Genomic DNA, 15,418 nt, shown 5'->3' on the forward strand with positions numbered 1-15,418 from the left:
AATACTCACATCTGGATGCTGACTCCAGCTCCCTGCTAATGCAGACCCTGGCAAGCAATGGTGACACCAAATACTTGGTTCTCTGCCACCCACATAGGAGACCTGGATTGAGGATTTCCCAGCTCCCTGCTCTGACCCCGGCCCAGCCATGGCAAGCACTGGAGGAGTAAACCACCGGACAGGCGCTGTCACTCTTGCTCTTTCTGTGTCTTGCTTGCTGTGTCTCTCATATCAGGAAATAAAACATTTTAAGAAACCTCTACTAATCTGCATGGAAATATATGGTGCTGTATCTTAATTTCTACTTTTTATTGCTGGAGAAGTTCCTTTTTTACTTTTCTATGTTTGCTAACAATTTCCTTCTCCATATGATCATCGAATGTAAAAGAACTGGATAAAACAGCTAATACATTACTGTATGAAAGCAAAGTGATACATGAGACTTTTATAATTCTTGTAATGATTATTTTTGTTTTAATAACTTATCAATAAATCTGTAATTTTAAATAAGTTACTATAATTGTGTGATAGTAGTTTTACATCTAACAATACCATTTTTATTTGATAAAATTATTCTTTTTTGTGTTTTAATATATTTATCGGGAGACTGAATTCACAGAAATTCTGTGCCTCTATTGTTTTTTTCTGCCTTCAATAGCCTGCCACAAAGCATTGTTTATGGTGTGTATTAAATGCATGCTTCCGAACTGATTTAAAATTTCTCAGCGACTTGTCAGTAGAGCCACTTCTAAAATCTGAAATAATCTATGAGGAAGAGGAGGCAGAATATCTATGGGGGTACAAGTAGGATAAGTAGCTTAGGAACTGTTCATTACAAATTCTTTTAAGTTCTACTGAATACCATTTTTCTTCTAGGAAGTTTGTGTGTATGTTACAGCCCCACGTTTGACTCCTGGGACCAAATCACATATTCGGTGTTTTATTTTCATAAAGGTATTTTTCATTTATTCTTTTTTACTTTTGCATAATTACTTTTTCCAAATAATAGCAAAGTGGATAAATTGGAAGTCTCATTACCTTATGATCAATTTTTATCAGTACATTCTATATCTCTGTGGCTATCTAAAAAAATGCTTCCTGATAAAATTCACTAATGGTGAATGTTAACTTAGAGAATTATTTTTATGTCCTACATGTATTTTTATCCTTGTTGGTATCTTTTTCTAGGCTTGAGAAACAATCCTAGTGGATTGGTGTTCGCCCCAAATGTGTGTGCTTCTTTCTAGTAAATACTACTTGGAAAGTAAGTGTAGATGTAGTTTATGAAGTGACATAAGGTTTTAGTTAAAAGCTTCCAGAAGCCCAGACCTAAACACAGGTTTTAGACATCAGATACATTTATTCCATTTTACACATCTGTGGTCAAAGATATTTACATGGCAACAGGCTGGGTGCAGGGGTAAAGTACTCAACCTTAGTTCTGTGGTTGACCATAGCGTGCCCTGTAATAGTCTGAACCACGCTAAGGGGCATTTGCTTTGCTTGTTTAGTTCCTTAAAATTAGTATTTATGTAGTTCACTCTGTGGGTAGGGTTAACATTTTTTAAAGATGGAAATTTTCTCCAATATTCACACAACTGTTAGGCTAGAGTTTGTCATTCTGCAGGTGAGTCTGATATTACCTCCAGGGGTTAGAGAGCAAGAGAACTTACTTAATAATGGAGAAACCAAAAGCAACTTCAGAACTAGACACCCCTGCTGAAGGAGCATAGGTTTGAGAGTTAGTAGAAAGTCTTTGCGCATGTTTCTAATGATGAGTGTAATGACTAAAACCAGTAAAAATATTCCTGAAGATTCTGCGTTGGAGAAGTGGAGAGTGATTCCCAGTACCCAGAGTTGAGTCGATGTCTAATCCCCTTCCTTTCTAACAGTGGGGTTTGCCAGGGGCTCGGAGGAGTTTTGGGGGCTCAGCCTCTGGGCCCAAGGAGCCAGAGGGTCTCCTCTACCTCGTGGCACCCTCGGTGGATTCCTGCGGACCTTCCCTTTGTGGACAGTCCCTCTCATGGTCTGAGATGACCCATGAGCCCAGAGCCACGCCCGGCTTGTGCCTGCGCTTAGATGACCACCTGCAAGGCTGGCTTTTGGGGGCAGTGGGGATCTAGAAGTGGAATCTTGAAGATGCTTGCTCACATTACCAGCTCTGAATGTGGAGGGTGTGACAAAGCCTTGGGTGGAGCTTTAGTTCTTGGCTTCTCTGCCACCTCTCTCTGGCTTTGTGTTTCCTCTCTCTGCAGGACACAGCAAGACCTTCATGCCTGCTCTCGGGAGTCCTGGCTCACCTGTGACCACGGGCATCACTTTCCTCAACCTCGGTGGGTGATCCTGTGGTTCTTCCAGGATGTGCTGTGCCTCAGGGTTTGCTATTTTTCTTCTCTTCTCTGTGGACCCCACTTTCTCATGCTTCCTTGAGACTCGGACTGTGATGACAACCACTGTGGTTTTTGAAACCTGGAGGGAGGTTTTATCTGGACACCCCCCTCCCAACTTGCAGGAAAACCTAAGGTGTGGGTTTCCCGATATTTTTGTGTAGCAGTCATAACAGTCGCTTCTTAGTACAAAAATGACGACTGTGAATGAGATGCCCTAACAATCCATGAGAAATCATTTTCCGTGTTGGCCTTCAATCCCAGAGGACAAGAGCCCTTGGGAAATTGCCTGTTCCCTGTTGGTAACTGTGGAAAGCTTCCAAGTCTCATTAATGGTTTATGGAGCGGCTTGAGTCAGTTGTTTTCACTGAGTAAATGCGGTCAGGTGAGTGTTAGGTCTGAACACACTGAAGGAGTCTCTAATGAAGGAAATACAGAAGGAGTTTAGTTGATCTCCCTGCTGAGAGCCGCTTCCCCATGCCAGCTGGGGTGTGGGGTGCTAACAGGTTAGCACAGGACTAAGTGATGGCACTGTTGCTTGCCTGCATGTGGGACATGGCGCAAAATCTTGAAAAGAAAAGCTTCAGGTTGAGTGCACTTGAGCCTTTGCTCCTTTTTTCCATCTCCATTCTCTCACCTGTCTTCTCTCATGATCAAGGTTTAGGAGAGTACCTTGTGAGGGAGCCGAGCAAAGTGAGAATCAAGAATGATAAAGTCCATAAAATTTGTTTTTTATTTTGGTTGATGCTGCGGATGGGGTTAGATACCTCATGCTCCCTGGGCTCAGTACAAGGCAAATTTCAACATGATTTCAGAACTTGTGGGAAATGGCCCTGGGGAGGCCTGGTTCTGCTGCTTCCTGTGTTAAAAGAGGTGCCTGTAAGGTTGCCTGGGCCTGGCCTTGATTCTTATCAGCAGTGTAGTATCAGCATCCTATCTTGAGAGTGATGTGGGAAACTTCCCCTAAGAAAAACTTAGCATTTTATGAGGGCAAAGGTATCCTTCCTTCCCTGCCCCCCTCCTGGGAATGACTTGGGAAAGGGAAGGCATGATTGAATCTGTGGTCTTCCATGTGTACAGAAGGCAGAAATGAAGTAACGCTTTGTGAAATAGGCTATCGTACATACTCTGTCGTCTTCCACACTGCGCAGTGCGTTCACAATGAAGTCCCATGCCAGAGAAGTTTAGATGATCCTGAAACAGGCTCACACGGAGGCTCTGCGATAGCTTAGAGTCAAGTTATTTAATTTAAATTTCCTCTTACTTTCCTACCTTCTATGGAATCTAAAGCCATAATAGTAAAGATTTTTAGGAGAAAACAAAAAATATAAGTGTGAAGAACTGGAATTTTTCTTATCCTCATATTTCCTTAGTTTTATCCTTTGTAGAATGCAGTTTTTTCATGATGTACATTTTCATGGCCTTTTTGAAGACTCATTATATACAGAGGTTTAAAAATTTTTCACCAAGACATACTTAGCTTTTAATTCCATTTTCCATGACATTTTTGAAGTTTTCTCATATTTATAAATAATTAGATGAAAAAGATTTATTAATGTATACAAATATAATATACATGATACATATTGGTAATATTTGTATACATATATTACATATGTATACATTTCATTTTTCAGGCACAAAATTGACCCCAAGATTAAAACTACTCTAGAGGTAATTTTTATAGTAATATTAGGTTTTTTTTTTAGTGATGTAACTTTGCTGTTAATTATAATTTATCTGCTAATTATAATTTTTATCCTGTTAGAAGTGGCTTATGTTGATTGCAATATTAACAAGCAGTTTTAAAGAGATTTGTGTATTTGAAAAGCAGAGCAACAGAGAGAAAGAGATAGAGTTCCATCTTCCATCTGTTGGTTTACTCCCCAAACAGCTGGAACATCTGGGACTGAGTACCAGATTTGGCTGGACCCAGCCAAAGCTAGGAGTTTGGAATCCCATCCTGGTCTTCTGTGTGGATGGTAGGGACCCAAGTACTTGAGCCATCATCTGCTGCCTTCCCAGGCACATTAGCAGGAAGTTGATGAGCAGCCTGGTCTTGAACTCGCATTCTGATATGGGATGCCAACATTGCAAGCAGTGAGTTAACCCACTGAGCCACAACACCGGCCCCACAAATGGTTTCAAAAAATGTTCCATAAACTCCAAGTACCTCTGTATATGAAATAGTTTATAAATAAAATGCTATTACTTATCTAATAGCTATTGTATGTTCAATATTTTACGTAAGGTGTCTTGCTCTGTACAACAGTACTGCTTGGTGATCTTCATTTTATAGATCATAGAATTGAGACTTAAAAGCAGTGAGATGGGTGTACCAGTTTTTTGTTTTTTTTTTTTTTTTCAGCATCTCTGACAAGGGACATTATGTTAATGTCTTGTAGCAAATGACCACAAGCATAGGGCTTAAATCACCATGAGCATACTCTTAGCAGTATGGAGGTGAGAAGACTGAAAATGGTTTGGAGGAGCTCAAATCAGGCATGGGGCTGGTCCCTTCGGAAGGCTCCGAGGGAAGAATTTATCCCTGGTTCCTGCAGCACCTGGGGGTTAGGGTGGCTTAGCTTGTGGCCATACCACTCCAATTGCTTTTGTCATTAGTCCTCTTCTGCAGTCAGAGCACCCTTCTGCCTCCCTCTTAAGAGGACTTCTTTGATCACATTGGGTCCATCTGGGTGACCCAGGACACTGTCCCCATCTCAAGAGCCTGATCACTTCCGGCTCTGGAGGTCAGCTCGTGAATATTTTTGGAGGCCATCACTCAGCTCACCACGGGAACTCCTGAAATTTCATGGAAGACCATGCCGCACATGGAAGGCCTGGGCCTCCCCAGAGACCACCCACCAAATGCCAGTAGGAATCCCCATGCCTCTACCCCAGGGATTGTGGACCACCCAGACAACCTCGTATATTTCCAGGTCCCCCTCTCATTAACTTATTCTGTGGCAGACTGGGAGTTTAGCCATCTGATGCCCAAGCCCTTTCCACTATGCACCACTGTATCATCGCTTGTGTTTTTCCATACACCTGTTGCCAGAATAATAAGGTTATTGCACCCATCTGTGCTCAGCACTTTCCTGTGGACCAGAAGGACACTTCTTTCTTCTTAAGAGTTACTTTTATTTATTTGAAAGGCAGAGGTAGAGAGATCTTCCATCCACTGGTTTCCTCCCCAAATGGCCACGATGGCCAGGGTTGGGCCAGGCTGAAGCCAGGAGCCTGGAACTCCAAATGGGTCTCTCATGTTGGGTGGCAGGGGCACAAGGACTTGAACCATATCTGCTGCTTTCCCAGATGTGTGAGCAGGAAGGAAGTGGATTGGAAGCAGAGCAACTTGGACTTGAACTGGTACTCATGGGATGTCACAGGTGGTGCATTAGCCCACTGTGCCCCAGTGCCAGCCCCTAGAAGGGCATTTCTGAGTCAACAGGTTAGAGCTTTCTGTCTCCCATCTCCTCTGCCCACCAGTGAGCAACACATGTTTTTAATTTCTTCAAAAAAAGAAGTCTAGCCAGCTCGATTATAATCTGAACGTTTCATCTCTATGAAATTCACTGCTACCGTGTGCATTTCTGTTTCTCTAAGATTCTAGAAAAATTGTCAAGAGCAGCTTCCACCCTCTGATTCTCCAGGATCTACTTTTACACTTTGTCTCCATCTGGATATAAATGTTCTTGGTATAAAAATACCAAGTGCAGGGATGGATTCTAGACAGCTATGCAAGGAGAGGAGCTAGCAGTTCACAAAGAGCCACTGTGCCTGTGTAGATGGTTTTGATGGCCATCGACTTAAAGGTTCTCTAAACAAAAAGATGACAGTGATAGTGAGTCCATGAAAATGGGGAAGTAAATCTTTCTTTTTTTAAAAAAAAATATTTATTTGAAAGACAGAGTTGCAGAGAGGCAGAGAGAGAGGTCTTCCATCCTCTTGTTCACTCCCCAAGTGGCCACAACAGCTGGAGCTGGGCTGATCTGAAGCCAGGAGCCAGGAGCTTCTTCCGGTCTTCCACGTGGGTACAGGGACCCAAAGACTTGGGCCATCTTCTACTGCTTTCCCAGGCCACAGCAGAGAGCTGGTTTGGAAGTGGAGCAGCCGGAACGTGAACTGACACCCAAATGGGATGCCGGCACTGCAGGCAGTGGCTTTACCTGCTATGGCACAGTACTGGCTCCAGGAAGTAAATCTTAAAGCTTTCCCAAACTGGTAGAAACTGAAGATTCTCAGGATAAGCTAATTTCAGCCGTTCAGGTTAAGGAATAATGTATATTGCTTGGTATTTTTATTATCACTTACTCTTAAATCATTTAGTTCGCTTAAAGCTTCAATTTACCTAGAAATAAAACTATAGGTATAATCTGAGGTAACCATGGCCACATGTCTGAAGAAAATTAGCCACAGATAGAAATACAGTGGGGTCCAGCCAGCAGGATGAAATGTACTGGCATCAGATTGTTTGGGATTACATTGGTAAAATGGGATTTTTTTTGAGAGGTTCAAAGACAAGGAGGGGATGAAGTGATGTTCAAGGCTTTATCTACACCTGTGCAGCTCTTGTCACGTGTGGGTGACTCAGATCTTTCTCTTGTGCAGACTACTACGTGGCTGTTTACTTACCTGGTCATTTCTTCCATCTCCTTAATATTCAGCACCCAGACATGGCCTGCCACAGTCTGTTTCTGACAGGTATGGCTGAAAGCTTTCTCTCCTGGGGTTACTTTGACATTAATATCTATGTTTGGATGACAGCGAGTTTTTTATTTGCTGATTTTTTTTTGTCTACTTGTTTTGCCAGGAAACGATGAAGTGGTTGACATGCTACCTCATGGTCCTTTACAATGCCTGTCGGGGTCCCTGGTTCTGGATTGGTGTTCTGGAAAGCTCTACAGAGCACACCTCAACCAGTCGTATTTATTACAGTTCCTATGGAACACCTGCCAAGACTGTGAGAAGATGGCTGCGTTGCACTGTTTACTCTCGTGTGGCCAAGACCTGAGGTTCCTGGAAGGCAAGGTGCGAGTATAGCTCACGTTTGAGTGCTGTCAAATAGGGGCAGGCATTTGGTGTAGGAAGTATGACGTGAGCGGCCCGTAGCTGAGTGTCTGGGCTGGAGTCTGACCTCTGCTTCCAATTTGACTGCTCAGATGCATCCCGGGAGGCAGCAGGTGAGGATTCAAGCGTTGGATCCTTGTCCAACCAGGCGGGAGGCCAACACTGAGTTCCTGGCTCCTGGCTCGTGGCCCAGCCCTGGCCATTGCAGGCATTTCGGGAGTGAACCAGTGGATGAGAGATCTCTGCCTTTCCTTCGTTCCCTCTCTCCCTTTCAAATAAAAGCATGCTCAAAGATTGGCAAATAGATGATACCAAATGTGTTTATTAATGGCTGAATATGAATTGGTTTATTTGGTAACAGCTAATTGAGGCGTCTGGTCTCTGTCTTGACTTGGGGCTTTTTATTTTTTAATGGATCTCTCCAAGCTCTTGGACTGAGGGTGCCTGTCCCTTTGAGTACAGAGGTCTGCCCTTACCCATGGTTTCACTTTCTAAGGTTTCAGTTACCACGGTCAACCACAGTCTAAAAATAGGCAATGGAAAATTCCAGAAACAAAATTAATCAGTTTTAAACTGTGCACTATTCAGAGCAGTGTGATGAGATTTTGAGCTGTCACGTTCAATGTCGCTCATGGTCACGAACTGTCCCTTTGTAAAGCACATACCTGTTGTTTGTACTGATCACCTGGGAATCGCTTAGTTGCTGTCTCAGTTGTTAGACTGACTGAAGTGGTAATTTCAGTATTTTAATTCAAGTAAGTAACCTTTATTAAAAATTTTTTAAAAATGATTTATTTATTTGAAAGACGGAGTTAGAATGAAAGAGTGAGAGAGATCTTCCATCCACTGGTTTACTCCCCAGATGGTTGCGATGACCAAGGCTGGGCCAGGCTGAAGCCAGGAGTAAGGAGCTTCTTCCAGGTCTCCCATGGGGGTGGAGGGGCCCAAACACTTGAGCCATCTTCCACTGCATTTTCCAGACTGTCAACAGGTAGCTGGATTGGAAGTGGAGCATCTGGGACACAAACCAGTAGCTATATGGGATGTCAGCATTGTAGGTGGTGGCCTTTCTTGCTATGCTGTGATGCCAAGCAGCACCCCCCACCCCCCACTGCCAATTTTTTGACTTGCTATTTTTATTTTTTAAATATTTATTTGAATGGCAGAGTTACAGAGAGGCAGAGGCAGAGAGAGAGAGAGAGAGAGAGAGAGAGAGAGGTCTTCCATCTGCTGGTTCACTCCTCAAATGGCCGCAATGGCCAGAGCTGGGCCAATCCAAAGCCAGGAGCCAGGAGCTTCTTCTAGGTTCCCATGGCGGTACAGGGGCCCAAGCACTGGGACCATCTTCTACTGCTTTCCCAGGCCATAGCAGAGAGCTAAATTGGAAGTGGAGCAGCCAGGACTTGAACCAGCATCCATATGGGATGCCAGGACTGCAGACTGGGGCTTTAACCCACTGTGCCACATGTGTCACAGTGCTGGCCCCGATTTCAGTTATTTGAAAGACAGAGATGGAAGAGAGAGTGAGCAAGTGATAGAACAACATATGTGTCTCTGTGTGTGTATGTATGTATGTATGTATGTATGTATGTATCGGTTGATCTTCCATCTGCTGGTTCATTCCCTAAATGCTCTTAACAGCTGAGGCTGGGCCAGGCTGAAGCCCAGAGCCAAGACCTCAATTCTGATCTGCCATGTGAGTGGGACCCAACTACTCAAGCCCTCACCTGCTGCCTCCTAGGCATGTATTAGCAGGAAGCTTGAATGGGCAGTGGAGCTGGGACTCAAACGCAGGCAATGTAATATGGGATTCAGGCATCCCAAGCAGTGTCCTAACCACTCTACCAAGTGCCCATCCCCCATAATCTTTATTTTAATGATGGTACCAAAAGGCAAGAGTAGTGATGCTGGCAACTGAGAGAGCTATATAGTGCTTTCTTTTGGTGAAAAAGGTAAAGTTCTTGGCTAAATAAGGAAAGAAAAGAATTGGAAAGGAAAAAAAAATTGTAGGCAATGTTGCTAAGGATTCAAGATAATCTGTGGTTTCAGACAGCCCCTGGGGTTTAGGGAATTATGTCCTGTAGATATGTACTCTGCAGATTCTTGCCCTGTGCTTTCCAGAATGTGAATGGTGTGGAGCTCTATCAGTAACATTCCAAGGAAGTGTTCAGTAAATAATGAGTTTCCCACATGTCTGCTTTTCCTCTTCGGCTCTATTTGGTACATGAGTAGAATTGTTGAAAGGACTAAAATCTAGCAGCAGACAGCACACTTTTAGCGGGGAGAGCTTACATTATGGTTTACAGAGCACTGTGAGACATTCTCTAACATTTCATTTTTTACAGCTATCTTGCCTTGAAGTCGGTTGGTTGAGGTCAATGTGTGGCAGGTTATTTGGAAAAAAGAATACATTGGACATTTTATTTTAACCCCAAGTATACAAGTGTGTATTTGTGCACTCACCTTTTGATGTAGAGTAAGGCCTTTTTTGGGGTGTGTGTGCATCAGCTAATTAGAGATCAAAGTAATTTTTCTTGCACAAAACCAGAGTAATGCGTTACCTCTGACTTCCTGTTACCTTTAAAATTTTATTTCTAAAGAGGTCGATAATTTAAAAGAGCTTTCCAAAACAACCTGGGTAAATTGGGTACTTTTCACACCGTCTTTTAAAGTGGTCTCGCCTATGCCTAGATTTCTAATGTTCCAGAGACATGCTTTTTTAGCGTCTTCCCAAAATGTTCAGCTTTCATTGTGTCAACAACACAACACTCTTTTTTTCATCTGTAGTTCACCTGTCTCTAGTAAATGTTATTAAGTGATCGAATCGTGAAAATGAGCACAACCAACATAAACAACTAGGTTTGGAATTGGAGAGGCTGTTGGTAGAAGAAGAAATGTGAGTGCCCTATGGCAAAGCTTAGAACATCCTCCAGTTCCAAGGCAAGAAAGGAGGAGATTCGTTGCCCATCCCCTCCAGTGGGTTTGGGGATGTGGAGAATGATTGACAAGTGTTGATGCTGTAACAGGGGTCGTCCCTGCTTGGGCAGGCAGAGCAGTGCTGCTCACAGAGGTAGGCAGAGTGACTGTTCACTTGGGTGCCGGAGCTGCAACATGAACCCCAGCTGAGTGCTTCTGTTTTGCTTCCTTTCCCTCTACACCCCTCAGCTCTTCCCCCTGGCGCTCTGCTATCACTCCATCTATTCTAGCAAAAACAAACGGAGGTTGGGTTCAAGCAGGCTTGTTTGAACCCCAGACCAGGGGCGTGTACTAAAAAGATGTGTGAACGAGGATCTCATTTATTATCGTACTATATACAATTTGAAGACAGCCTGGAAGTGAGTGTATTCTTAGGCAATCCCAAGATAGAGAATTAAAAAAAAAATTCCAATATAGTTGTACTTCTCTGAGCTGGAGTGCAGATTTACATACCAACAGAGTTCTGTCCTCTTACTTTTTAAAGATTATCCAGTGGATTTCGGAGACCGTTCCTGCCTGCCATTCCTTTGACCTCATTCAGGAATTTATAATTGGTAAGTGCTGCTGATGGCGTGTGTTGAGTGGAACACTTGACCCCTTTGCAAGGGGGACAGCAGTACATGGATAACGAGTGTCATAAGCTGTCACAATGCCGCTTATGAGCACTTTTTTGTTAAAAAAAATTGCAGTCAACAGCTAATTGGATCTCATTCTCTTGTGGTTTTCTGAGAAACTGTGGCTGCTCAGAGACTGATGAGATGTAAGATAGGACTTTGATTCTGCAACCTTATTAGATTTTTTTTTATGGGGTGGGGGTGGGGAGGGCAGGATTTAATTTTCTCAGCCCAGTACAGTGTTGGCTGGATCTTGTATGAACTGGTGTCATGTCGTTTGGTTAGATACAGTGGCAAATTCTGAATTGTTGAAATTCTCATTGTAAAAAGCAGAACCCGAGCAGTTTAGTCAGTAGATAAGATCATAATGGCTAACCTCTTGAGGATAAGGCAGTGAAAACTTTGGTTTGCTTGATTTGGTTGAATTGCAAATGTCAGCTACTTTATTGTTCCTATTAAACCATGTGGTATTTCCCTCTTTGACTAATCTAGCTTCTTCGTATTGGAGCATTTATCCAGAGACAAGTAATATGGACAGACTATTGCCATATTCCTCAGTGCTCACGTGGAATACAGTAAGTTAACACTTCATGTTCCTGTGCAGTGAAAATCCATCCACAGTGCTGGTCTGTTGGAGGACATCCCTGGTACATATCCGAGCTTGCAAGCTTGGAATTCTCAGGCAACAGTGTAATAATGAATTCCTACTGTTGGCCAAAGCATTCCTAGGCTAACATGACATTGAAGGAGAAGGTGTAGGGTATTCGCAGTCTCCCACCACCAGGCAGAACCAAACCCCTATCGTATAATTTTATAAAATGGTATATTAATATTTGAAGTGACTAGAGTATATTAAATATCACCCAGGTTTTTATCGATGAGGTAGGGTTGGACCCCTGCTGCAGATTGAGGCCTTTGTGCTTCTGTTTCCCAGCATCATAAAGAAAACCTGTAGCAAGTGGAGTGCTCCAAGAGCAGTAAAAGCCGGCAATCTTAAGTAAGCTCGCTCTGTTCAACCTTTTCTTGACAGTCTGGACTCTGTCCTTTTAGTACTTATTTGGAAAGCAGAGTGACACAATCTTCCATCCACTGGTTCACTCCCCAGATGCCTGTAACAGCCAGGACTGGGCTAGGCCAGGCTGAAGCCAGGAGCCAGGAACTCTGTCTGGGTCCCCTGCATGGGTTCAAGGGCCCAAGCATGTGCTGCTTTCCCAAGCTTGCTAGCAGGGAGCTAGATGGGAACCTGAGCAGGTGGGACTTGAACCAGCGCCCCAGTCTGGGATGCTGGCATTACAAGCAGCAGCTTAACCCACTGCGCAGGCCTGACCCTCCTTTTCAATGAAGTACCCAGCCTAAACTCTGCTTTCTCTTGAACATGGTGCAGTCAACTGGATGTGGTGGACCAGCAAGTGAGAACCACGTGTGGGCTGTGTCTGAAAAGGTTCTGCTTCCTCTCCTTTGAGGTTGAGATGTTGGAATGGAAGCTTAATGTGGTAGAGACAGAGCTTTGTATCAAAAAGGCATTTTAGAGAAGTTGATTTAATTTAGCCAGCACAGACATAGGGAAATACATCCTAGGTTAAATTGTGCTACTTCTCATTTTCTATTTAAATCACATCTAAATACAGCCCTCACGTATCGAGTGTGTGAGTTGATTTCTAAGCTTCTGGTATGCACCATGCTTAGTCTTCCTGAAGGCCCTTCTCATCTTCTGTACTTAATTGTTAGATTTTTTATGCTTTGCTATAGAATTTTAAGGGGGAAGACCTGAGCTGCTCCTCATCAGGGCTTGAGGATATACATGCAGCCTCTGTGGTTTAGTGGCAGGAAGTCTGCAGGCGACACTGCAGGAAATGCACGTCTCGGCTCCCTCCCTCACCACCTGCTGTTGTGTCCTGTGGTTGAAGTGTCCAGGCAGGGCCCACACCACTGGTTCCCAGGGTCATGTTAAATGATGGCGCGTGAGTTAGCGCTGTTGGGTGAGACTATCAGCCTGACATGCAGTGCTTGACTTTGGCATTTCTCAAGACTCTGAGGGCAGAGGAGCCCTGGTGAGTGCTGACCGAGTGACAATAGAAAGTCCCACAAGTACAGCGTCAAGAAACCCACATTTATAACCTCTGTGTACTGAGCTTCTGTTGGAGTTTACCATGTTACTTTAAACTTCTTGTGGTTGGAGCAGGCTACCTTTTGGGTCTTTCCTTATCCTGAAATTCTCTGAGTCTATGAAGATCTTTAGCAGTAATGTAATCATTTCCTTTCCCTATATTTTAATCTGCAAATGTTCTTTAATTGAAGATGTATTTTATTTATTTGAAAGAGTTACAGAGAGAGAGGTCTTCCATCTGCTGGTTCACTCCCCAGATGGCCACAATGGCCAGAGCTGCACCGATCCAAAGGCAGGAGCCAGAAGCCTCTTCCGGGTCTCCCATGGGGGTGCAGGGGCCCAAGGACTTGAGCCATTTTCTGCTATCCCAGGCCATAGCAGAGAGCTGGATCGGAAGAGGAGCAGCCAGGACTAGAACCGGTGCCTGTATGGGATGCCGGTGCTTTAGGCCAGGGCTTTAACCCACTGCGCCACAGCGCCGGCCCCTGCAAATGTTCTTAATGCTATCAGCTTAAAAACTTGACACAGTAGGCCAGCGCCGCGGCTCACTAGGCTAATCCTCCTCCTTGCGGCGCCGGCACACCGGGTTCTAGTCCTGGTCAGGGCACCAGATTCTGTCCCGGTTGCCCCTCTTCCAGGCCAGCTCTCTGCTGTGGCCAGGGAGTGCAGTGGAGGATGGCCCAGGTCCTTGGGTCCTGCACCCCATGGGAGACCAGGATAAGCACCTGGCTCCTGCCATCGGATCAGCGCAGCGTGCCAGCTGCGGCGGCCATTGGAGGGTGAACCAAGGGCAAAAGGAAGACCTTTCTCTCTGTCTCTCTCTCACTGTTCACTCTGCCTGTCAAAAAAAAAAAAAAAAAAAAAAAAAAAACTTGACACAGTAGGCAACATGAGTGTCACACTTTCATATGGAGACAACTGACTTGGGTTATTTAAGATAGAAAATACACTACGCCGGCGCCGTGGCTCACTAAGCTAATCCTCCACCTTGCGGCGCCGGCACACCGGGTTCTAGTCCCGGTCGGGGCACCGATCCTGTCCTGGTTGCCCCTCTTCCAGGCCAGCTCTCTGCCTGGGAGTGCAGTGGAGGATGGCCCAAGTCCTTGGGCCCTGCACCCCATGGGAGACCAGGAGAAGCACCTGGCTCCTGCCATCGGATCGGCGCGGTGCGCCAGCCGCAGCGCGCTACCGCGGTGGCCATTGGAGGGTTAACCAACGGCAAAAGGAAGACCTTTCTCTCTGTCTCTCTCTCTCTCACTGTCCACTCTGCCTGTCAAAAAAAAAAAAAAAAAGAAAAAGAAAATACACTACTCTTATGTAGTCCTGAATTCTGCTTTGCAAACAATTATAATTATTCTATGTATTTGAAAACACTTTTTAAAAAAGTTATTTGAGAGGCAGAGAAACAGAGAAGGCAAGCTCCTATCCCCTGGTTCATTCCCCAAATGCCCGCATTTCCTGGAGCTGGGTGGAGCTGGAGCCAGGAGCTGGGACTTCAATCCAGGTCTTCCACACAGGGAGCAGGAACCTGATGGCTTGAGCCATCATTGCTGCCTCCCAGGGTCTGCATTGCTAGGAAGCTGGAGCCAGAGATCAAATCCAGATACTTGGATAGCAGATTCAGGAGTCTTAACTGCTAACCTAAATGTCTGCTCCCAATTTGTAGCTATTTTAAAATACTATTCATAACCTAAAACTGTGGTGTGACCGAATGCTGTTGCAGAATGGGAGACTCAGTGGCTTGAATTTTCTGGAAAGTTCTCTATCATTGTGTCCCTAAAACCCAGGTCATTTAAGTTCCAAACAAACACTGATTAATTTTTTTTCTACATGGCACCATCTCCATTATTCACCATCTTTGTTTCTTGGAGAACTGAAAGCTGAATTGACCTGGGGAGAGGTTAACTATGGCATTAGCCCAGAGAGCACATTTTCAGACTAACATTGAATTAAGGGCAGTCTGGGCACTTGAGCATTTTATTCAATTTCTGTTTGAATGCTCACTCGTTAGTACCACATTGTCCTTTGGACTTCCTGGTATGGGTTTCTTGCCTCTCAGATGCCATGGAGATAGTGCCATGGAAACTGTACTTATTTAGTTTTTTAAAGATTGGCTTATTGGCCGGCGCCGCGGCTCAATAGGCTAATCCTCTGCCTTGCGGCGCCGGCACACCGGGTTCTACCCCCGGTTGGGGCACCGATCCTGTCCCGGTTGCCCTTCTTTCAGGCCAGCTCTCTGCTGTGGCCAGGGAGTGCAGTGGAGG

General features: G+C 44.6%; 1 protein-coding gene across 3 annotated transcripts in view; it reads left to right on the forward strand.

Annotated features, from left to right (window-relative positions):
• Positions 1-15,418, forward strand: part of GSAP (gamma-secretase activating protein) — a 114,448-nt gene that overhangs the window by 63,629 nt on the left and 35,401 nt on the right. For all 3 annotated transcript variants that reach the window (XM_062211959.1, XM_062211923.1, XM_062211850.1), the window contains exons 13-18: positions 877-954; positions 2,256-2,333; positions 6,999-7,091; positions 7,201-7,418; positions 10,918-10,987; positions 11,540-11,622. In XM_062211959.1, the coding sequence (XP_062067943.1) occupies positions 877-954; positions 2,256-2,333; positions 6,999-7,091; positions 7,201-7,418; positions 10,918-10,987; positions 11,540-11,622 (620 nt within the window). The remainder of the gene's footprint in view (positions 1-876; positions 955-2,255; positions 2,334-6,998; positions 7,092-7,200; positions 7,419-10,917; positions 10,988-11,539; positions 11,623-15,418) is intronic.

This window comes from Lepus europaeus, chromosome 1, assembly GCF_033115175.1.
Source record: "Lepus europaeus isolate LE1 chromosome 1, mLepTim1.pri, whole genome shotgun sequence".
NCBI classification, from domain to species: domain Eukaryota; kingdom Metazoa; phylum Chordata; class Mammalia; order Lagomorpha; family Leporidae; genus Lepus; species Lepus europaeus.